Below are 21,175 nucleotides of genomic sequence, written 5' to 3'. Positions count from 1 at the left end.
TTGCATCCAGTTGACCAGCACCTTCCCCTTCGCCCACTCCACCTGCGCCATGGCCTCGCCCGCTCCCGACCTCGCCTCGCCGTCCAAGCGGCGCCGCACGCAGGCGCAGCCGTTCGGCGCCGCGCTCGAGGTCACCGCCGCCTCGGGCTCGCAGCCCAGCACGCCATCCGCACGGCGCGACGCTGCCGGCGACATGACCGCCTCGCCGGGCACCAGCTCGCAACGCAGCGCGGCCATGTCGCACCTGCCGCCCGCGGCGCGCGGCCAGTTCCAGTCGGCGCTCGGGCCGCGCACCAAGGGCCGGCCCAGCAAGACGCGCCTCGTCGCCGAGGCCAAGGAGCGCCGCGCCTGGCGGGCGCAGGAGAACGAGCGGCGCAAGGCGCGCGGCGAGCCGCCGGAAGAGAACACGCCCGAGCCGGACCCCAGTGTGCGGCGGCCGCGCAAGAGCAAGAGCGGCGGCGGCACCAAGCGCAAGCGCAGTGTCGCCGAGGACGACGACGAGGGCGACGAGGACGACGATGGCTCGGCGTCGGACGGGTACAGCCCGGCGGCACGTGCGACGCCCTCGGGCCGGCCACGGCGCGCTGCCGCTGTGGCAGCGCAGGGTTCTTTCGCCGCCGCAGAAGAAGAGCCGACGTCCGAGAGCGAGTATGACGCGGACGATGTGCCAGACTCCAAGCCGACAGTCGCAAGGGCGCCCGCACCGAGGATGGCAGCCGTCGCAGCGCCTGTGGCGCCAGCTATGGCCCCTGTCATGCCAGTGCAGCCTCATGTCGTCGCCGCACCAGGCGCACCAGGTGTACCAGCGCTTGTGCCTGCGCCAGAAGGCCCGCCAGCGGCGGTGCTCAGCTCAGAGCCATTCGAGGACGTTGATGCGACGTGCGCGCCTGGCCGTAATGGCTGGATGGCTGAGCCGCGAGAGGCAGAGAGATGGGAGGTGCTGGGCAAGATTGTCGAGGCGCTGCGGCAGGAGCGCGACCGACAAGGTCACAATCTTGCGATGAAGGCAGGGCTGTTGAAGCTGCCAGAGCCGGACACGCCGGAGGGTGCTCGCCTCTTCGCCAGGGTGAGTCTGGCTTCCTCTCCCGTAAGGTTTAAGCGCTCACGTCGCATCCCCAGATGGCCAAGCCGACGTCGCTCGAGGCGATCGGCGCGCGGGTCGAGGCAAAGGAGTACGCCACCGCGCATCACTTCGAGCTCGATGTGCTGCAAATGTTCGAGTCGTTCCGGCAGTACCACGAGCCGGGCATGCCGCCGTACGGCGCCACGCTGCATCTGCAGCGCTGCTTCCAGAGCATCACGGCCGGCGAGCCCAAGGCCGCCAACGCGCGCCTGCGCCACTACGCCTCCGTCGCCCGCGGGCCCAACGGCGCGCTGCCGCAGGCGCCGCAAGAGGCTGGCCAGCTGCCGCTGATCGAGTACAAGGGCCGTGTCGTGCGCGTCGGCGACTGGGTGCATCTCGCCTCCTCGAGCGACCCGCGGCGGCCGCACGTTGGCTGCGTCTTCAAGCTGACGACCGGGCCCACGGGCCCGCGCATCTTCGTCAACTGGTACGCGCGGCCTTCGGAGACGGAGCACTCGCACACCAAGACGTTCAGCCAGAACGAGGTGTTCAAGACGGCCGTCTTCGTCTCGCACGCAGTGTCGGACCTGATCGACCACTGCGCCGTGCTGTTCGACCGCAAGTACCTGCGCGGCCGGCCGAAGGTGTCGGAGGACGGCACGGGCTGGAAGAGCACCGAGCGCGTCTACGTGTGCCAGGACCGCTGGAAGACGGAGCTGAAGATCTTCATCAAGATCAAGAACTGGGCGCAGGCGATGCCGGACGCCATGAAGGGCATCGACAAGTGAGTGCCGCGGTGGACGCGATGCCAGACGTTCGCTGACATGCGGCCAGCCTCGTCTACTTCCCGGAGAATGATCCGTGGGGCCCGCGCCAGCTCTCGCCGTTCCTGCGCCCCTTCGGCTTCACAGGCCCTGGCAAGCTCACCGACGGTCTGCCGCCGCCGGGCTTGCAGATCCTCAGCGACTTCCGGCAGGGCGCGACGCCTGCGCGTGTCGCGCGTGTCGTGCCGCAAGCAGCGCCAGCCACGCCGATGCCGCAGCCTCTGCCGCCGCCGCCGCAGCGCGCCCTGCCGCCGCCGACGTCGGAGGAGGGCGTGCGGCTGCGCATTGCGTCGCTGCTGGAGCAGCTGCGCTCCGGCTACGGCCCGTACGCTGCCGACTCGGCCCTCAACGTCCTCGGCGGCGTTGCTGGCCGCGCCATCAACGTGCTCGAGCTCGCTGTTGCCATTGGCGCGCATGGCTCGTTCGCGCTCGGTCTCCTGAGCGATCTGCAGGCCGCGTTTGCCTACGTCCGTTCCAACGGCTTCGACCGCATGCTGCCGCCCGAAGTGCCGCTGCGCTCGAGTGCTCCTCGCGCGGCCCCTTACCCGATCCCGTCGGCGTGGGACGTGCTGACGGCGTACCACTCCGACGCGTACACCGAGACGCTGCCGCCCGCCACGCGTGAGTTTCCTTTGCTGCAGTCTGCTCGACACGCGACTGACGCAAGTCCTCTCCGCAGAGGCTCTGTTCGACCGCGACGACGCCGGCAGAGTGCGCTGGTACCTCGGCGCGCCCTTGGATGGCCCGACGCAGCACGCTGTGCACCGCACAGGCGTGCTCAACGGGCCGCGCCCGACGCCGTCGCTCGAGTATCTCGCCTTCCGCGCACAGCGTCGGGCAGACGGCGCAGGCCCTGCCACGCGGCGTCACGACGTGCCGAAGCTGTCGTCGGGCCAGACCAAGTCTGTTCTGTCGTCTCTTCCTGTCGCCAGTCTCGACATCGACCGCGGTGAGTAGCTTCGCGCTGGGCATACGTCGCCTGGCATCGTCTAACTCGCTCTCGCAACTGCAGCGTTTTCAGACTCCCTCGACCGCTCCGCCGAGCACCTCTCGCACTTCCTCAGCGTCGAGCCCGCTGCGCCCACAGCGCTCTGAGCCTCCCCCCTTCCTGCATGCTCCCATCGTCACCCATAAATCCTACGTCAGAGGTCAGCGCGTCAATCGCACATGCTCGCGCAGTCAGCTCAGAATGCTCAGATTTCGGCGAGCGCGTGAGGGTGTGACATGCGGAGACGTAGCTTGACGGGGACAGAGTGGGCAGGTGTAGCTGAGAACGACGGCCGGCGTGCAGCGCGGGGGAGGCAAGACAGCTGCTGCCAGAGCAGGCAGGTAGCGCGAGGAAAGAGTGGATGGGCAAGCCTCGCTCCTCAAGAGGGCACCTCGCCGCGCGCAGCCGCTGCCTTGACAGGCTCTGGAGAGGAAGGCAGTGTGAGCAGAGAGGCCAGACCGCGACAAAGACGACGGCCACGCACCGAAGTACGCGTGTGCCATCGCTTCTTGTGCGGTGAGCCGCTCGGCGTGGTCGTAGCGCAGCAGGCTGTCGAGGAACGAGATGGCCTCGTTGGACACGTAGCGCTGGTTCTCCGACGTGATGAAGCGCGACCACGGCTTGCGCTGGTATCTGCGGGGGGAAGACAGGTGAGCGAGCGTAGCGGTGCGGTTGAGTCCTGCACAGACGTACCGGCCGAGGATGTCGTCGTACTGCGGGTCGAGCTCGATGTCGTACTTCTCCAGGTACGTGTACAGCTCGTCGGTGCCGAGCACCTTGCAGATCTTCACCAGCTGGTCGTAGTTGTCGTGGCCGTGGAAGAAGGGCTCCTTGCGGAAGATCTGCCGGGCACTGCGATCAGCACGGCTCGGCGCAACGGCAGCCGGCAGCAAACCCACCATGCTCGCAAACATGCAGCCCAGGCTCCACATGTCGAGGCTGTAGTCGTATTCCTGGAAGTCGACGAGCAGCTCGGGCCCCTTGAAGTAGCGGCTCGCCACGCGCACGTTGTACTCCGTGTACGGGTGGTAGAACTCGGCCAAGCCCCAGTCGATGAGGCGCAGCTTGCGCTTCTCGTGGTCGATCATGACGTTGTGCGGCTTGACGTCGCGGTGCATGATGCCTCGTGAGTGGCAGAAGTCAAGCGCCTGCGCAGGGATGTCAGAGTGTGCGGCGGGCCAGTGCGCGCGCGGCCAGCTCACCTTCAGCAGCTCAAACATGTAGAAGCGCACGTCGAAGTCGGTGAACTTGGGGTACAGGATCTTGAAGTCCGTGTTGTTCACGTACTCGGTGATGATCGACGGCGTCTTCGACTGCGCAGGCCAGTGCGTCAGACGTGTGTCGACAGCAGCAAGGGGACGCAGGCACGGCGCGCGCAAGCGCACTGCGAGGACCAGACGCCCACACTGGCGGCTTGACTGACGCTTCACCGCGCTTTTGCGCTGCGCGCCGTCCAGCTGTCTCAAGCACACGCTCGCCGCGCCTAGTGCACGACGCCGTGCGAATGCCTGACCTATGCGCACAGGCTTGGCACGACAAGCCAGCTCATCCCGTCCGCGCAGCAGCCTGGAGCGAGCGCTCCTTCCATGCCGTCGCCGCTGCCCTTCCGTGCCGCCGCCGCTGCCTCACTGCTACCAATGCGCGGCACCGCTTTTGCCCTCTCCGCCCTGCCCCCGCGCTACCACTCACCTGCGGATCTCTGACCACGTCCAGCAGACCAACGACGTTCGGGCCGCCCGCCAGGTTCTGCAGAATCTTAATCTCGCGCTTGATCTTCTTCTTCTTGACGGGCTTCAGCACCTTGATGATGCACTTGTCCGGCCCGCGCGGCGCCGCAGCGGCCGGCGGCGCATTGGGGGCCGCGCCCGCGCCGGCGCCCGCACCGACGGCCGTGCCGGCGACGTTGACGCCCTCGAACACCTCGCTGTACTTGCCGCGGCCGACCTTGCGCAGAATCTCGTAGTTGTCCTGCGTGCCCCACTGCACCACCAGGTTGTCTGCGAGAGGAAAGAGGGCACGAGCCGCGAGCGCTCAGCAAGACACATAAGCCGCCGTGGCAGCGCTCAACGCACCATAGTCCCACCACTGCCGGCCGTGCTTCTCGTTGGCGCCGGCGTAGACACGCGCGACGCTGCGGCCGCCGACTCCAGCCATGGCGGGCTCGTCAAGCTAGAGCGCTGCGAGCGGAGCTGAGGCGGCAAAGGGCGCAGCGATGTGCGAGGCCGCGCGGGATCGGGCGTGCGGCGCAGACGTTGCACGCAGATAAGACGCAGATGAGACGCAGTAGAGGTGAAAGGCGGCGCTGGGGTGTGAGAGGTGGAGATGGAGCGGCGGCGGTGGAGGAAGGAAGTGAAGCGCGACGCTGGGTGAAAGGTGAGAGGCGAGATCTGCACAGCGTGCGAGGCGCGACGGGCCGGCCGGCCGCGGCCAAGCGAAAGCACGCGCCTGAATACAACTATGCAGCGGCGGCAAGTACAAAGCATGCCGGTCAAAAGTGTATTCGCAGTGCTTGGCTAGAGTGCTCCCACATCGGTCCCTCGTTCCGCACCACGACCTCCACCGCCCGCACACACTCGCACACACACGTCTTGCTTGCACGACGATGACATTGAATACCCATGCGTGACAGCTGTTCCATCACCACTCCATGCGCTCGTCGCACTCGAGGCGCACGGCATGCCGCACGTCGCCCTGCCACACGCGCGCCGCATCGTTGCTCGCCGCCACGCCCGCGCGCACGTCCGACAGCATCTCGCCCGGCCCGCTCGCGAGCACGACGCTGGCGCCGGCAGCCTGCCGCGCGGCAAAGGCACGCACCAGCGCCGCCACGTCGGGCCGCCGCTGCGCCTGCGCGTTGCTGCCGAGCGCCATCTCGGCGACGCCCTCGTGGCTGAGCGATGTGCCGCTGGCCTTGTCCGAGAGCTCAAGCTCGGCGCTCTCCTTCGACGACGGCAGCAGCGCAGCGACGCTCGTGCCCGTGCTCGTCTCGTCGCGCGTGGCGCACACGCACACCTCGACATCGCCGTACTGCCGCAGCTCCTGCAGCTCCGGCTCGACCCAGGCGGCGTCCGTGTGCCGGCGCACGACCCACACGAGCTGCAGAGCGCCGCTCGCGCCGCCGCCGCTGTGCCGCCGCCGCGCAAGCGCCAGCAGCGCTGGGAGCACGTAGGTGATGCCAGTGCCTCCAGCCACGCAGAGGACGTTCTCGGAGCGCTTGATGTCGGCGGTGACGTCGCGTCCGTATGGCCCGGTGAGCACGACTGCAGTCTTGGCGTCGGGTCCGGCAGAGAGCTTGCGCTCGGCGAGGGCGGCGAGTGCCTTGGTCTGGCCGGCCTTGGCGCGCAGGATGTAGGCGTGGCGTGTGTGTCCGTCCTCGAGGCGCGGCACGCTGACGGGCGTGAAGGGATGCGACTGCCAGAGGCTCAGCTCGGGGAAGCAGAGGAAGAAGTGCTGGCCGACGCGCCACGGCTGCTGCGGGTGCTCGAACTCGAGGCGCAGCACGTCGCCCTCGCTGCCGCTGCCAGGGAAGCGCGTGATGCTGGCCTGTGCGGCGGCGAGGCCCATGCGCGTGCTCTCCGGCGAGAGGAAGTTGTAGTGCAGCAGCGCCGAGCGGCCGAGGCGCACGGCGCGGTCGACGAACCAGAGCGCGAGGCCGGGGATCAGGAAGCAGTTGAGCTGCGCCCAGTGGCCCCAGCAGGCGCCGATATAGACCATGGCGAGCACGTAGTGCGCCTTGCGGAAGAACTCGTAGCCCGTGCGGCGGATCACGACGGGCAGCGCCAGGACCCAGAGCAGCAGCAGCAGGATCATCGCCACGACGCCCCAGATCATGTAGCGCTGCCGGATCCACTCGCGCGCCACGCTCGGCTGCGGCTGGTAGAGGCGCACCTCGATGATGGTCCAGCCGATGGTGTGCAGCGCCGACTGCACAAAGATGATGTGGCCGAGCCAGCGGTGCAGGAAGTTGAAGTGCTGGTACGGCACGCCCGTCGCGAGCGAGAGGAGCGACTCGCGCGTGGCGAGCAGCACGGAGAAGGGCGTCAGGGCGAAGGCCAGCACACCCACGCGGTCCGACCATGGGCCGAGCGTTGAGCGCGTGTTGTGCAGGCCCGGGCGCGACTTGACGGGCGTGATCCACATCTGGTACGTCATGCCGAGGAACGACCACAGCAGCAGGTAGCCGAGGATGCCGGCGAGGATGACGAGCTGCAGGCGCGTCGTGCGGCCGAAGATGCGGCGCAGCACCGGCGAGTTGGCCGTGTCGAGCAGCAGATGCCGGCGCGAGAAGGCAGCAGCGGCGCCGGCAAGGCGAGCGGAGGCTGGCGCCACGCTGGATTGGTGGCTCGTCTTCTCGGCGCCAGCAACGGCCTGCAGTTCGTCCTCGAGCGCGGCGCGCCGCCGTGCACGGTGCGAGATGGCAGCGACGAGGAGCACGACGCCGACGGTGGCGTAGATCACGCCGGTGTAGATCATGCCGCGGTCGTGCGCGCCGTAGACGAGGTCGAGGTAGGCGCACGAGCCGGCGTCGTTGGTGCACGGCAGCACACGCGAGGCGTAGCCCCAGTGCGGCTGCAGCGTCGTGTTGGCGGCGCCGTAGTCCTGGATGTGGCGCGCCGCTAGGGCGGGCACGGACGCGAGGGCCATTGCGCGAGGTGGGACGGAGGAGTGCGAGGGAGGAGGAGGACCGGCGTCGGCGTGCGAGCAGCTTCTTATGCCGCAGCAGGCACGAAGCGCGCAGCGTTTAGTGAGCAGTCACAGGCGCCAAGCAGAGCATGTGCGGAGCGGAAGCCGACGAGTGACAGCCTGCGAAGTGGCCGGGAGGAGAGATAGGGTGCAAGAGCAGGAACGGCGGAGTGAGAAGGAAGAAGGGGCCGGCGCCGCGGCGGCGCGCCACACGCCAGCACGTCCACGCCGCGCGGCGCCGGAGCCTTTCGCGCACCTACAGTCGCGAGCCAAGCAACTCCTTCGAGAGGCTCCGGCCCGATGCTGCTCGCCCTTGCTGCAGCATAAGGCTGTCTACAAGCTAAGGCGACGCAAGGGGTCTGTCTGCAGGCTGCTTCACGATTCCGATTGGGCTAGGCAGAGCGCTGAGGCTGGGTCCGGCCGCGGGTGCTCGGGCCGCGCCACATACTCCTCGGCGCCTTTTCTCGGCGCCTTTTCGACCGCGTCGCGGCCACCTTCGCGCTTCCCGCAGCGTGCTCCGGCGTGCGGTGGCGCGCTCAAATCGCGAGCTTGTTGAGAGCTGCTGCGCTGGAGCGCCAAGATCAGCCGACGGTGCGGAGTGTGGTCCGAGGTGCGTCTCGGACTGTCACCGCGCAAGCATCACCCTTATTCGACGTGCCACTTCGGACGCAGGTCCCGTCCATATCAAGCGCGTCGCCGCCCCGTCTCCTCTCTCACCGCACGCTCCACCTTCCGCTCCACTCGCGTCTCACGAGCCACTCGCACACTCGCTGCACGCTTCGCCTTCTTCTCGGGACCTCGCCTCCACTTCTACGCCTGCCTCTGGCCTTCCATCATGAGCCACAGCGGCATGGACATGGGCGGCGATGCCGCGTCGTGCAAGATCTCGGTGAGGCAGCCGGCGCGCTGACGGGTTCGCTGCGGCAGTGACTGACGCTGCGCTCGCTGGCCATGGTAGATGCTGTGGAACTGGTACACCATCGATGCCTGTGAGTATCTGGGAAAGGGCTGCGAGGTGGGGCGAGGAGGGCGGCGTGTGGAGAGCTGGCGCAACTTCGTCTTGTCAGCGCTGCCAGGTACAAGCGGCGATGCGCTCTCGGCGGACAGCTCAATGGGCCACACTCGATCACTTCGTCGTCCCGCTTTGAGATGGCCATGGCTGACGCAGCTGCTCAGGCTTCTTGGCGTCTAGCTGGCACGTCAAGTCGCGCGGCGCCTTTGCCGCCTCGTGCATCGGCGTGGCGCTGCTCGTCGTCGTGCTCGAGGCGCTGCGGCGAGCGGCGCGCGAGTACGACGTCTTCCTTGCGGCGCAGTTCCAGCGGCACGTCGCTGCGCAGGCCAAGGCGCGGGCCGTGGCGTCGCCGTCCACGTCGACGAGCGTGACGTTCCGGGCGTCTGCGCCGCAGCAGCTGGTGCGCGCCGTGCTGCACGCGGCACAGTTCGGCCTGGCGTACCTGCTCATGCTGCTCGCCATGTACTTCAACGGCTACATCTTCCTCAGCCTCGTCGTCGGCGCCGGGCTCGGCAAGTTCCTCTGCGACTGGCTCGAGGTGACGATCGGCATCGCCGCGCAGCCGCCGTGCCTGCCGGGCGGTGCCGCGCCGCCGAAGCAGCAGCAGGCTGTCGTGGTGGCGTCCAATGAGGCGCCGACATGCTGTGCCTGAGGGATTTGAATGAGATTATGTCACTGTCTGTCACTGCCGGCGTTGGCGAGGGGCTAATATCGAGGCCGGCTGGTGGAGTGCCTCTCGGCCGGCACGGCGTTGGCGGGGCGCGCGTGCGACTCCCGCGCGCGTGAAGCTCCAGATTTCGGCCGCACGCCGCTCGTTTCGGGCAGTCCGGCCTCCAGCTGCAGTCTTCCAGCCTCCATCACCTCGCACCTGCACCGCTCCACCTCTCGCTCACGCCACTCTACGCCTGTGCGCTTCTCATCTCCACCGCACTGCTCTCTCCGCTTGTTCGCGCGCTTCTCGCATCCCACGAATCTGCTAGCGCACTCCTCGTGCGCGCCGCCCGCTTGCGCCAAGGATGGAGGACGAGCGTGAGACGGCGCGCCTCTGGCGCGTCAACCGCACCATCCACGAGCTTGTGCGCGACCGCGTGAGTATGCTGGCGGGCACTGGAGCAGGATCGCCACGGCTGAGCGACGGGCTGCGCGGGCGCGGGCGGTGGAGGAGCTTGATGAGGAGGCGGCTCGGACAAGACAGAGGTGCCATGGGCAGGCGCAGCGCGGGATGGCCATGCCCTGCGACTGAGGAGTCGCAGAGAGCGAAAGCGAGAAGCTGCTACACAGTGACAGAAGCGACAGCTGTCGGATGGTTCACGTCCGCAAGCACGGCAATGCGAGGCTGCTGTGATGTCGCGCGGCACGCCTGTTCGTGATGTTCAGTTGTAGAAGGCAGCCGGTCGAGCAGGCTGGCTGCTGCTTGCGTGCACGGAAGGGAGAGATGAGTCTGGCAGCATTTGCTGATGCTGCGTTCGCTGCGCAGGGCTACACCGTCGCGCCGCACGAGATCGAGCTGTCGCTCGACGATTTCAAGTCCGAGTTCGCTGCCAACGGCAGCGTGGACCGCAAGGCGCTCAACTTCTGGTGCGAGTCGCCCGGCTCGGGCGCCAAGATCTTTGTCTTCTACGCGGACGAGCGCAATGTCGGCGTCAAGACGATGCGCACATTTGTGCAGACACTCGAGACGCACGACATCAGTGCAGGCATCATCATCTGGTCGGACAAGATGACGGCGAGCGCGCGGAAAGTGAGTGCTTGACAGCGCGCAGGAGTGAGGTGGGCGGGCGTCTGCACAGAGCAGGCTACGGACGACAGTCTGCTGCGCGCTGGGTGTTGCCTGCACAGCTGTAGTGCTCACATACGCCTGCGCAGGTCATCGAGGCGATGCGGCTGCAGTTCACGCTGGAGGATTTCCAGGAGACGAGCCTGCTCGTCAACATCACGCAGCACCACCTCGTGCCGCGGCACGACGTCATGACACCCGAGCAGAAGGCAGAGCTGCTGCAGCGGTAGTGAGTGCTGCGCCTAGCGTTGCCGCAGAGACGCCTCAGCCTGACACTCCTTCTCAGTCGGCTCAAGGAGACGCAGCTGCCGCGCATTCTGCCCGACGACCCCGTCGCGCGCTACTTTGGCATGAAGCGCGGGCAAGTTGTCAAGATCACCCGGCGTGCGTGCCACGCTGTCCAGACGTATGCGCCGCAGACTGACGCCCTCCTTGCCCTGCAGCATCCGAGACGTCCGGCCGCTACTGCTCGTACCGCATCTGCATGTGAAGCGTGCCCGCCGCTTCGTCCGCCATCTGCCTCATAAGCGCCAGCGCGCTGCAATCTCGTCACTTCTGTAATACTACTCCTGCACCATCTCAAGCACGCCGGCGCACGTCGCGCTGCTCCGTTCTCACAGCATGCTGGTGAAGTCGCTCGCATTCTACGCGCCCGCAGGTGGAGCGCTCGCCTGGCTGGCGAGCTCAGCCTTGATCTTGTGGATGAGAAAGGCAGCCGTGTCGGCGCTGCGCGTGGGCCGCACGGGACGGAACTGCTCGGGATGCGCCTTTGCCAGTCGCTTCGCTTCTTCCTGGAGGGCAGAGGTGGACGCGTGAGGATGCTGACGGTCCCGCTGTGCTCGGGGCGCCTCACCTCCCATGCTATCACACCCTCGCCAGGCGCGAGCAGGTCGAACAGATCCTGCAGCGCAGAGAGGGCGACGTCAGCGCTGTAGCGCAGGCTGGCGCTCGCACTGGCACTTACCGACGTGTCTGCGTTGCGCTTCTGCTCCTCGATGCGCCGCGCAGCCATCTCCTCCGCAGTGACGTGCTCTCCATTGGCGCCGTACGATGCCGGAGCCTGCTGCGCGGAGCGGCCGATGCTCGGCGTCGTCGGGCGCAGCGGCTTCTTCGTGGCGAGTCCCAGCGGCTTGGGACCCGTAGGTCGCGGCGGGGCGTCCGCCGGACGCACGTTTGGCTTGCTGGCGCTCGGCGGCGCAGCAGGCTTTGGCGGAGTCGGCTTCGGCGCAGGCGAGCCGCCGAAGATGGACGAGAAGTCACTCATGCCCGACGGCCGCGGCGCTGGCTTCTTGATGGGCGCTGGAGCAGCTGGACTGCCGGACGCGGCGGACGCTGAGGCACCGGCGCCGCCCAACGGCCCCGGGAGCGACGAGCGTGGCCGAGCTGGCTCGCTGTGCACCTCGCCTGCTCTCAGCTCGCCAGCCTTGCGCGGCAGCTGCAGCGGACCCGAGGCAGCTGCCGCAGGCTTGGCCTTCTTGCCAGCACCCGCCGCCGGCTCCGGCCGCTCTCCATCTGCCTTGCGCTTGTTGGGCTGCGGCGCAGCCTTGCCGCCAGCTCGCCGCGCCTTGTCCTTCTTGGCGCGGGACGCAGTAGACGGTCCCGCCTCGTCCTCGTCGCTCTCGGCGTCGTCTATGAAGTCGGGCAGCGGCGCCTTGCGCCCTCGCCGGCCCTTCGTGGCTACAATGACCTCCTCGTTGTCGCTGTCCTCGTAATCGTCCTCACTGTCGCTGCGGAATGTGGGCGGCGAGACGCGCTCGGCCTCGCGCGGCTCTGGCTTGGCAGCCTCGGGCTGAGCAGCACGCTTCAGCTTGATCTTGAGCTTGCGCTGCGACGGCTCTGCTACCTTGGGCTCGCCAGCCTCGTCGTCTGCTTCCTCTGGCGCCGGTGCCGCTGCCTCAGCCTCTGTCTCGCCCTTGACTCGGCGTCGCCGAGTGCTGCTGCTGGCCGGCGTGATCGTCTCTGGCTCGCGCTTCGCCGACTTGCGCGCGCGTGCGGACGAGGGCCGCCGCGAGCTGCCAGCCTCGTCTTGATCATCTAGAGGTGCCGCTATTGGCCGCCGGCATCAGAACATGCGCCGCGCCTCATGCCGCAGCGGACACTCACACGCATCCGGCACCTCCAGCTTCGGCGGCGGCACAATCAAGCGCTTGCGCTTCGGGTCGCGTGACTTTTGCTTGCTCGGAATAGGCACCGGCGCCGGCGACGCAGGTGCCTCGTCGGCCGGCAGCGCGTCGCCGATGGCCTCGTCTGCGGCTGCCGGCGACGAGCCGCTCGGCTGGGCAGTCCGCGAGGAGCGGCGTGCGCCAGCGGCCTGTCCGCGCCCTCGTACACCGCCGCCGCGCTTGCCGTACTTGGCCTGCTTGGAGCTGGCAGGCGTTGCCGTGGCAGCGGCGGGCTCGGGCGACGCTGCCGCGGCCGGGCTCAGGTGGCCCGGCGTCTGCGGCGGCCCGGGCGTGGGTGCATCGGAGAGCTCGGAGCTGGAGCTAAAGGCGTCCATGGCGCGAGCAGATGTGCGCGCAGTGGCCACAAGTCGAGCCCGATGCGAGTGTAAGAAGCGGAGGGGTGAGCGAGTCAGGGAGGTGGACGTGGAGGAAACGCAGGCTGCGCGCGCGCGTCAAGCTGGAGCGCGCGGCGCGCGACATGGCGGCGCGCGGCGGCGCGGGACTCGGGGGCGCTGCACTGCGCGACGGCCTCGCGTGCCTCCAAAACTAGCGGTGTCGTCTCTATAAGTGCCATTTCTGTCAAATTGGAGGTACGCCTCATCGGGACGTATGGGTGTCACATGAGAGCAGTACAATTTGCAGCCCTAGACCAGAAGCGCTGGGCCAGAAGCTGTGGGTCTGTCGCATGAAAGCAGAGTGAGCGGCCTCTGGCCTGTTACTCCGGCGCGAGGAGCAGCCTTAGGCCTGGTTCTCCTTCTTCGACGCGCTGCGGTCGATGGGCTGCGCAGCGTTCGGCGAGCGACGGCGTAGCGCCGGACCGTATCGATGGATAATCCAGGGCAAGGGCCCAAACAGCGCTGCAGCGCCGCCGAGGATAGTGCAGCCGTATGCCACGGGGAAGGCTCGCGGCTCGTTGGTCGCCAGGTTGCTGAAAAGCGCACGCGAGAAGAGCGGGAAGGCGCCGCCAGCCAGCGAACGCACGAGGTCGTTGGACGCAAGCGCAGAGGCCGCAACGGGCTCATAAGCGTCGCCTATGGAAGCAGAGGGTCAGTGGTAGTTCGTTGCGGGGTGGTTCGCGGCGGCGTACTGAGGAACGCGAGCGCTGCCTGTTGCGGGTAACAGAGTAAGCGGTTGTTTGAGAGCGCTGTGTGACTCGGTGCCCACCTGGAATGCAAGGAAGGTTCCAACGGAGAAGATGCCTCCGCCGATGATCGGGACGATCCAGTGGATGCTCGCGGTCGAGGTCCAGCCGAACATGAGGATGCCGATCGCGAGGATAATGGGCGCGGGGAAGCCGGCCTCGAGGCGGTCCTCGGGGTCGATCTCGCCGCCCTTCTTGTCGAAGAGCTTCTCGAGGCGGAAGTGGCAGAAGACCGCGAAGATGATGTAACCAATGATCGCGCCGACGGCAAGACCCAGGAATGCGCAGCCCGTGAGGCCGGCATTGAAGCCGTACGTCATCTCGAACACAATTGGGTACGCTTCGAGGAAGCTGTACAGCACACCTGGCAACAAGTCGGGTCAGCACATCGCACCGCAGTAGCGCAGCTGGTCTGTGTTTCTCACAGTACACCAATGCGATGAGGAGGTTCAGAGCTTTTGGAAGGAAGAGAGGGGGTCAACGACGCGTCAGCCGTGGCCACGTCTTGCAAATCAGTGAGCAGCACAGCTGGACTCACCCAGGATCATGGGCTCGAGGTTCAGCGTGAAGGGCCGGATCATCGTCATCTGCACGATCTCTCTGCCCGTCATGTTGGCCTGCTGAATCTCGCTCTCGCTCTTGAGCTTGTCGTTGCCCGTCAGCGCGCGCAGGCGCGCGGCGCGGCGCGCCAGAATGTTGGCCGACGACGTCTCGGGCAGCTGCTTGGTGGTCAGCAGCGGCTCGGACGCTCTGAGACAGTGTTCTGACGCACCAGGAAGATGAGCCAGATCAATGCTGCCCCCGAGGCAAAGAGGATCGGCCACGTTGCCCAGGGAATGCCGAGCGCCTGGACGGCAAAGCCTCCGACCAGCGGGCCGAGAGCCGGACCCGCGACAGCGGAGAGTCCCCAAATGCCGATGAAGTAGGCTCGCTTGCGAGGACTGTAGAGGTCGGCGATGCTGGCTCCGCCTGTCGCAAGTGCCGGCGAGCCGAAGAAGCCCGCGAGGAACTGGAGAGGATGGTGAGCAAAGGACGTGCGGCGAGGCACACGCGTACGTACGCGGAGGGTGAAGATGGCGCCGGGCGACGTGCAGAGCGCCAGCGGGATTTGCAGGCAGACGAAGATGAACAGCGTCACGATGTACGGGATGTTGCGGCCGATGGATGGGATCTCGGAGAGCGGCGCAAGGAACATCGGTCCGATGGCGTACTGCAAGAACGGTGTCAGCTAGGTGACGCGTCGCGCGTGTTGAAGGCTACGCACACCCCAGACGAAGAGACTGAGCTGCAGCGTCGATTTGACCACGCTGATGCCCTCCTGCTGCGCATAGAGGGGAATGGCGGGCGTGACGATGCTCGAGGCCATGTACACGCTGAACGTGAGGAAGCAGAGCGATGCGACGGAGAGGCTCTTCTTGCCCTGAGCCCAGTTCCTGCGCATGGCGGTCAGTCGTACTCAGCGCTGGCCGTGGTGCCGATGCTCACAGAGGGTTCGCCGGGTCGTTGTCGCCGTACCAGCCGACGGTGATGTGGTCATCCTTCTCTCCCTGACCCTCGCCGACGGCAGTGTTCTCGCTGGCCGTCTCGCTGGACGGCTCTGCGCTGCGCCTCTGCTCCTGTGCCTTCTCGCTGGCAGCGCCGCGCTGGAACTTGGCCGGCACCTCGAAGTCGGCGCGCTCCTCGGGGTAGGGCAGCAGGTGCCGTCCGCCGCAGATGCGGACGAACTGGCCCGCGAAGGTGTCGCGGAAGGTGCTGCGGAAGTCCATCGCTGGGGATGGGAATGTGGGAGCTGGAGTGGGCGCGGGGCGGTGGGCAGCGCCAGATGGCAGTCGGCCGTACGGCCCTTATGTACTTTTCGTCGTGAGATCTGCTTCACACAGCGCAAGATGCAGCGGCCAACGGCAACCCTGAATATGCTGAGCAATCCTCAGAGGCGCCGGCGGAGCGGTGCCGGCCGCAGACGACGTCAGGCGGCGGGTGCGCGCGGCGGCACCGAGCTTGCGCTGCTGCCACCGCGCCGCGGACCGGCGGCCTCGGCGGCACCCATCCGCGGACCGTGGCTTTGGAGCGCTGAGTCCGCTGCTGAGCGAGCCACATTCATGCGGCCTGCTTGTCGAGCAGCACCTTGCGTGAGGCACGGCGGCATATCATGCGGCGAGCAGAGGGTCTGGCGGCGATTTCGCGGTGACGCGGCGCGCGCGCAACCTCCACGCAGAGAGCGCCGCGGCGTCGCGTCGGAGGCTCAGGTTCTGCGCCTGCCAGGCAAAGCTGCGGCTGCATGCAGCCGCTCTGCTGCGTCGTTGCGGCGTCTGCACGTCATCCCTTCAGCGCCGCACCGCCGCCGGACGGAGGCATCTCGCTGACGCAGCATGCCGCGGAGCGATCGACGCACGCTCCCGCCCGATGGCTCTGCCGTGCCTCATCTCGCCGCGCATGGTCCGCGGCACGCTTCGCTTCTCTTTGCCCTTCGTGCTCTGCTCACGGCGTCTTTGCCGATCCCACGCCGCCGGCTGGGCTTGGCAAGGAACACCGGGCTCCGAGCGGAGCGCCGGCCGCGGAGCCGCCGGCAGGGTACCGACCATCCCTTCTCCAGTATCCTCTCTCTGTACACGACATCATCACGCACGACAGTGGACACGGCAATGGACAGTGACTGGAGCAGACCGTCGGTGGAGTACACGTACAGGAGAGGCAGTCGCACGAGACTGGTGCGCGGAGAGCACAGAGGGGGAGGTGTGAAGAGCGGAACGAGGATGTCTGGGCCGAGCCGCCGGGCCCGCTGGGTGCTGAGGGGCCTGGCGAGCAAGGCAAGCGGCTGTGAGAGCAGCATGAAGAGAGAAAGAGATGGTGAGGGGAGGTACAAATACGCGGCAGTGGTCGCCAGGAGCCCTGCGAGGTGGTTGCGGGCGCCGGTGAGACATGGTTGCGAGCTAAGTCCTGGACGGCGACAGCCCGCCGTGCGAGAGGAGGAACGAGTCCTGGTAGCTCGGAGATCAAGCAGATGACGAGGCGGTGCGCATGTGCCGCTGCGGCTGAGGTGAGGCGGAGGGCGGCTGCTGCTCTTGCGGGCTCAGCTGCGCCGCAGTGGGGCCGCGCGGGCCGGGAGTGAAGAGCGGCAGCATCGTCGAGGCATCGTCGGCCGTCAGGCCCGCCAGCCAGCTGGAAAGTGTCGGCGGCGGCGGCTCATTGCTTGCCGGCGGCTGCGGATAAGGCATCGGCGGCGGCATACACACCGCGTGGCCCTGAGAGCTGGGCGCGCGAGCGGGCGCAGCGGATGCCGCTGCTGCTGCCGCTGCTGCCTCGGAGCGCACGCGCGTCGTGATGAGCGACTCGATGATGCCGCACAGCGCCGCCACGGTGCCGTCTTGCTGCGGATGCTGCTGCTGGCTGGTGGATGCTGCGAGCAGCGGAGCAGCGAGCTGCGCTAACATGGGAGTCGGTAGGCCTACGGGCGGTGCCGGCGGCGACGTATGCGCAGGCTGAGGCACATGCTGCAGGTGCTGGTGCTGTACCGGCGAGAGATGCGGCGCTACCATCGGCTGCTGCGGAAGCGACAGGGGCGTCGAAGGCGGCGGCGACGCGAGAGTCGGCTGCGGCTGCGGCTGTTGGGACAGCCGGACGTGCTGAGCGTGGAGCTGCTGTTGCTGCTGCTGCATCACATTCTGCATCGCCACCAGCGCATCGCGCTGCTGTGCCGCAGCTCCGGCCGACATCTGCAAAGCCTCGCGCAGCTGCTTGACCTCGCGCACAAGGACGTTGTTGTGCGAGAGGGTGCTCTGCGCAAAGCCCTGCAGCTCGCGCGTGTACGACACGGCGGCCTTGAGCGCCAGACGACGGCTCAGCGGGTGCTGGCGCAGCTCCTCGATGAGCGAGCCGTCGACGGTGCGGACGGCTGCGCTATTTGGCGAGGCGTCGACATCCATGCTGTCCGATGCGGCAGCGTTGGCAGCTGTGTTGGCGCGCAGGAACTTGCACGCGTCGATTGTCGTCCCGCCCGTCTTGCTCGACTCGGCGCACAGCACTCGGAGCGTGCTCTCGGGCAGAAGTGCAGCCACTGCAGACGAGCAAGGATCAGCCACGGTAAGCGTTGAACTAAGCCAGGCCAGACGAACGTTGAGCGAGTGTGTCAGTGTCGTGCTGCTTGGGCACGACCGGCTCATCAACCGTGGTAGCGACGACCGGGACCAGGAGAGACTTGCTTGCTGCCGGCTTGGGTCTACGAAGCGGTCAGCACACGACGCGAGCGAGGTCTTGCTCTCACTCACTTCTCCGCATCCTTCTCGCCAGCAGTCGCGCGACGTGCTCGACCGGCGCGCTTGGCCGCCTTGCCCACCTCTGCTGTGACCTTCTTGACGAGCACCGGGCTCGTGCTGCGGCTTTGCTGGCCGGCCGCAGCTGGCGGCTTGGCTTTTGCAGCGGCATCCTTTCCGCCCAGGTCGCCGACAGAGAGCGCTCGAGAGCGTGCCTTGGCTCCTTTCGAGCCACCGGTCTTGGCCTTTCGTGTCGCAGCTGGTGGGCTCTTCTTCGAGATCGGCGCGGTAGAAACGCCAGTCACCGCGGACGGTGACGAGCCAGATGCTTGCGGAAACGCATCGGCGGGCGAGGCAGTCGTTGGCATGCGTGCCCACGGAACCGCATCGGCTGGCGGCGCTTCGTGTCCATGGTGCGGAACGCTGGCGCTGCTGAACGAGGCCTGACGCAGGCCGTTGTGGTATGCAGCGCTGCCGAAGCCGACACGCTCGTCACCGAGAAGGTTCATCACCTCTGGCGAGCCCTCGGCGTCGGCATCAGTCGACGGCGCCGACGCGCCGTCCGTCTGCACGGTCATGGGCTCATCGACCATGTTACTGCGCAGGTCCGCCCACATGTCGTCCCAGCGCGCCGAGAGTCCAGCCTGAGCAGGCGTCGGCATGGTCTCCGCCGAGCTCGTCAGCGGACTGCTGTTGTCCTGCTGGCTCGCCGAGCTCGAGGCCAGGCTGGCGACGCTGCCCGCCGTTATGTCGTCGGCGCAGCTGCTCGACGGCGCCGAGCTGGCTTCTGCCTCGGACGCAGCATCGGCCGGCCAGTTGTTGTGCGAGGAGAGGTGCCATGTCGGCGAGCTCATCGACGCAGCCGCCTTGGCAGTTGGCGAGACGCAGGCCGTCGGCGACATCATCGGCGGCGAGGCGACGAGCGAGCCGTGGCCCTGGAAGACAGACATTGCTGCGACAGAAGCGTTCAGGTGTGTCGAGAGCAGAACTTGCGGGCGGCCCAGCGGGCAGCCGGCTGCGCGGCTTGGCAGCGGCGCACGGGCGGCACTGGCGGCCAAGACTGCTCGAGCACGCGCGGGATCTCCTGATGCCAGACTCTGGGCGTGAGCGGCAGGCGCGGCGGTGCGGCGCACTTGTGCGTAGGATTGAGAGGAGAGAAGAGAGCGGCGAGTGCGCGAGGCGGGCGGTGCGGGGGAGAGCGGAATCGGGAGCGGGCAAGATCTGACTGACAGCCGGCGTTTCCGCACGGGCCACGCGGCGCGCGTGGGGAAGCTCGAAGTCGGAGACCGGCGGCGTGGATGCGGCGTGGCAGAGAGGGTGTCGCGAAGAGCAGCGAGCAGAGAGGGGTGTGGGAGACGCAGATGGAGATGGAGGTGCAAGCGGACAAGAGAGGGAAGGCCAGAGCGCTCAAATTCGCAGGCGAGGCCAGAGGGCGGGGCGTGCGCTGCGGGCATACGAGATGCTCGGTGGCCGCGCCTGTTGATCGTGCTGCTGTGGCGCGGCGCCGCGGCCGGCCGGCCGCCTCGGCGACGGCGAGCCACACGGCACGGCGGCTGTGCCTGTCCGCTGCCGCTGCTTGCCCCGCGCCTGCGCCTGTCACCTCAAGGCTCGGCGATGCGCCTCGTCGAGCTTCCTGCCGCGCCGTCCAGCGCTCCGCTCGCCGTGCCTGCGCCTGCGCCGCCGCTGCAGGCCCCCCTCGCGGTCCTTGCGCTCCTGCGCCTGCACGCTGCGAGCACGCTTGTGCCGTCTTCGCGCTCCAACTCGCGGCTCAAGCGTGCTTGACGTCGCGGCATGACACCTCTGCCGCCGCACGCTTCCTCTCCTCTGCCGGCCAGATGGATGCCCGGCACGGGCAGTGCTGCTCAATCAGAATCTGCTGTCGTTTCCGCGCCGAGGGAACGCACTCGATGAGATCGGCGGGCCGTGATTTGTGGGGTAGATGGCTGCAGATGCTGCACTTTGGTGACGGCCCACATCGTCCGTCGCGAAGGCTGTGCGGCAGCGGCGGCGGGCACCATCGACGAGCTCGACTGCGGCCCGCGGCTAGCAGCGCGGGGCAAGGGCGAGCTGCGCCTCGAGGGCGCCATGGCGCCGGCGTGGCTGCATGTTCCGTGGCGACGAGCATGCTGGAGCACAACTGCTGCCGGCTGCTCTGCAACTGCGGTCAAGACGAAGCATTGGGGCGCCTGTGCGCTGCAGGAGCTCGCATCGTCCATCCATGCGCTGCACGGCAGGCGGCGCAGAGAGAGGAGTGCGAGGCGACACGGCCCGCGGAACAGGAAGCGCGAAGACGGCAGCGCTGCGGCGCCGTGCTTCAGCCGCCGAGATGGGGCATCCCATCGGGCCACGCCGCCGCCGCCGCGCCGTGTGGGGGATGCCGAGGTTCATGCGCTGCGCGGACGCCGAGGCGCGTGCAGCAGCACGGCGCACGGCAGGCGGCGCTCGCCCCTCTCCCTCTCGCAAGACGACTCTTACTGGCGCTGCCGCTGCGGGCCGCCATCTCCGGCCGGCCAATCTGCGCCGCTTTAGTGCGCTCCTGCGTCACACCCGTGCTGCAGCTGTGGGACACAAGAGCTCAGGTGCAGCGATGGTGCCTGCGTCTGCAGACGGCAGCCAAGGGGAGCCGCCTGCCTTCAATCTGTAGCACCAAGACGACGGCACAGATGCAGCCCGCCTGTGGTGTGTCCTCGAGACGCAAAGCAACACATCGAGACCCAGAGCAACCTTCGGCACGGCCATCCGGCGGGTGTAAGAGGGCCATTCCGTCCGGCGCTAGCGACCATGAGTGTCGGGAGTAGGTCACGAGTGATCCGGCGCGCAGTAGAGGGAGCCCTCCCTCCGCCAGGCTCTCGAAACAGGACACTCAAGCGGAGGCTAACATAACAGGATCTTCGAAAAGAAGAGATGCTTCTCGAGATTTTGAGAGTAAACGGATGCGCAGACGCGGCGGACGAGGCGGCCGCGATCTGTTCTCTCTCAGCCCTAGCGGCGAGCTTGGGCCCGCCGGACGCGTGGGGTCCGCCACTGCAGCGCACTGCCTCCGAACGGTCGCCATTTCTTCTCTCTGTGCTCCGCCAGCCCCTCTTCGAGCTTCGCACGTAGGGCCAGGAAGAGCTGGTCATCTCAACGCTGCCGCTGAGCAGATCATTCGCGACACGACACCCGAGTGGTCGTGACGGATGGGTGAGGTAGCCCCGGCTTGCCGTGGCGCTCCCACGGCGCGGCTTGAGCGGTCCCGGTGCGAGATCTGCCGGTGCGCAGCAGCGGCACAAGGG

General features: G+C 67.6%; 9 protein-coding genes across 9 annotated transcripts; 3 read left to right on the top strand and 6 right to left on the bottom strand.

Moving 5' to 3' along the window:
• Positions 1-26: 26 nt before the first annotated feature.
• FA09DRAFT_328293 (BAH-domain-containing protein) lies at positions 27-3,085 on the top strand. Its single transcript, XM_025741715.1, has 5 exons — positions 27-1,066; positions 1,120-1,847; positions 1,898-2,508; positions 2,567-2,836; positions 2,900-3,085. The coding sequence occupies exons 1-5, from the start codon at positions 50-52 to the stop codon at positions 2,980-2,982; spliced, it is 2,709 nt and encodes a 902-aa protein (XP_025600468.1). The 5' UTR covers positions 27-49; the 3' UTR covers positions 2,983-3,085.
• A 17-nt stretch (positions 3,086-3,102) lies between these two features.
• On the bottom strand, positions 3,103-5,070 carry FA09DRAFT_328292 (hypothetical protein). Its single transcript, XM_025741714.1, has 7 exons — positions 4,948-5,070; positions 4,565-4,872; positions 4,078-4,188; positions 3,775-4,023; positions 3,569-3,717; positions 3,360-3,508; positions 3,103-3,298 (listed from the first exon to the last, which is right to left on the bottom strand). Exons 1-7 carry the CDS (start codon positions 5,027-5,029, stop codon positions 3,255-3,257), a joined length of 1,092 nt encoding a protein of 363 aa, XP_025600467.1. The 5' UTR covers positions 5,030-5,070; the 3' UTR covers positions 3,103-3,254.
• Positions 5,071-5,401: 331 nt separating this feature from the next.
• Positions 5,402-7,727, bottom strand: FA09DRAFT_328291 (hypothetical protein). Its single transcript, XM_025741713.1, has one exon. The coding sequence runs from the start codon at positions 7,517-7,519 to the stop codon at positions 5,513-5,515; it is 2,007 nt and encodes a 668-aa protein (XP_025600466.1). The 5' UTR covers positions 7,520-7,727; the 3' UTR covers positions 5,402-5,512.
• A 558-nt stretch (positions 7,728-8,285) lies between these two features.
• FA09DRAFT_358930 (Ctr-domain-containing protein) lies at positions 8,286-9,252 on the top strand. Its single transcript, XM_025745028.1, has 3 exons — positions 8,286-8,447; positions 8,517-8,547; positions 8,735-9,252. Exons 1-3 carry the CDS (start codon positions 8,394-8,396, stop codon positions 9,220-9,222), a joined length of 573 nt encoding a protein of 190 aa, XP_025600465.1. The 5' UTR covers positions 8,286-8,393; the 3' UTR covers positions 9,223-9,252.
• Positions 9,253-9,451: 199 nt separating this feature from the next.
• On the top strand, positions 9,452-10,936 carry FA09DRAFT_328289 (putative 25 kd subunit of DNA-directed RNA polymerases I, II and III). The gene is made up of 5 exons (XM_025741712.1): positions 9,452-9,658; positions 10,048-10,311; positions 10,437-10,576; positions 10,634-10,731; positions 10,791-10,936. The coding sequence occupies exons 1-5, from the start codon at positions 9,587-9,589 to the stop codon at positions 10,835-10,837; spliced, it is 621 nt and encodes a 206-aa protein (XP_025600464.1). The 5' UTR covers positions 9,452-9,586; the 3' UTR covers positions 10,838-10,936.
• A 34-nt stretch (positions 10,937-10,970) lies between these two features.
• Positions 10,971-12,939, bottom strand: FA09DRAFT_358928 (hypothetical protein). The gene is made up of 4 exons (XM_025745027.1): positions 12,451-12,939; positions 11,312-12,393; positions 11,201-11,248; positions 10,971-11,138 (listed from the first exon to the last, which is right to left on the bottom strand). The coding sequence occupies exons 1-4, from the start codon at positions 12,842-12,844 to the stop codon at positions 10,992-10,994; spliced, it is 1,671 nt and encodes a 556-aa protein (XP_025600463.1). The 5' UTR covers positions 12,845-12,939; the 3' UTR covers positions 10,971-10,991.
• Positions 12,940-13,247: 308 nt separating this feature from the next.
• Positions 13,248-15,445, bottom strand: FA09DRAFT_315825 (MFS general substrate transporter; the record flags this gene model as incomplete). Its single annotated transcript, XM_025740820.1, has 9 exons — positions 15,136-15,445; positions 14,915-15,083; positions 14,711-14,860; positions 14,423-14,659; positions 14,189-14,369; positions 14,076-14,105; positions 13,674-14,014; positions 13,597-13,615; positions 13,248-13,540 (listed from the first exon to the last, which is right to left on the bottom strand). The coding sequence occupies exons 1-9, from the start codon at positions 15,414-15,416 to the stop codon at positions 13,248-13,250; spliced, it is 1,701 nt and encodes a 566-aa protein (XP_025600462.1). The 5' UTR covers positions 15,417-15,445.
• An 835-nt stretch (positions 15,446-16,280) lies between these two features.
• On the bottom strand, positions 16,281-19,295 carry FA09DRAFT_358926 (hypothetical protein). Its single transcript, XM_025745026.1, has 3 exons — positions 17,916-19,295; positions 17,763-17,866; positions 16,281-17,704 (listed from the first exon to the last, which is right to left on the bottom strand). Exons 1-3 carry the CDS (start codon positions 18,848-18,850, stop codon positions 16,644-16,646), a joined length of 2,100 nt encoding a protein of 699 aa, XP_025600461.1. The 5' UTR covers positions 18,851-19,295; the 3' UTR covers positions 16,281-16,643.
• Positions 19,296-19,919: 624 nt separating this feature from the next.
• Positions 19,920-20,285, bottom strand: FA09DRAFT_328286 (hypothetical protein). Its single transcript, XM_025741711.1, has one exon. It carries the CDS (start codon positions 20,238-20,240, stop codon positions 19,944-19,946), a length of 297 nt encoding a protein of 98 aa, XP_025600460.1. The 5' UTR covers positions 20,241-20,285; the 3' UTR covers positions 19,920-19,943.
• Between the last annotated feature and the right edge of the window lie 890 nt (positions 20,286-21,175).

This window comes from Tilletiopsis washingtonensis (genome assembly GCF_003144115.1).
Source record: "Tilletiopsis washingtonensis strain MCA 4186 unplaced genomic scaffold FA09scaffold_4, whole genome shotgun sequence".
NCBI classification, from domain to species: Eukaryota; Fungi; Basidiomycota; class Exobasidiomycetes; order Entylomatales; genus Tilletiopsis; species Tilletiopsis washingtonensis.
Note: the sequence above shows the minus strand (reverse complement) of the source record. Positions and strands in the feature narration are given on the sequence as shown.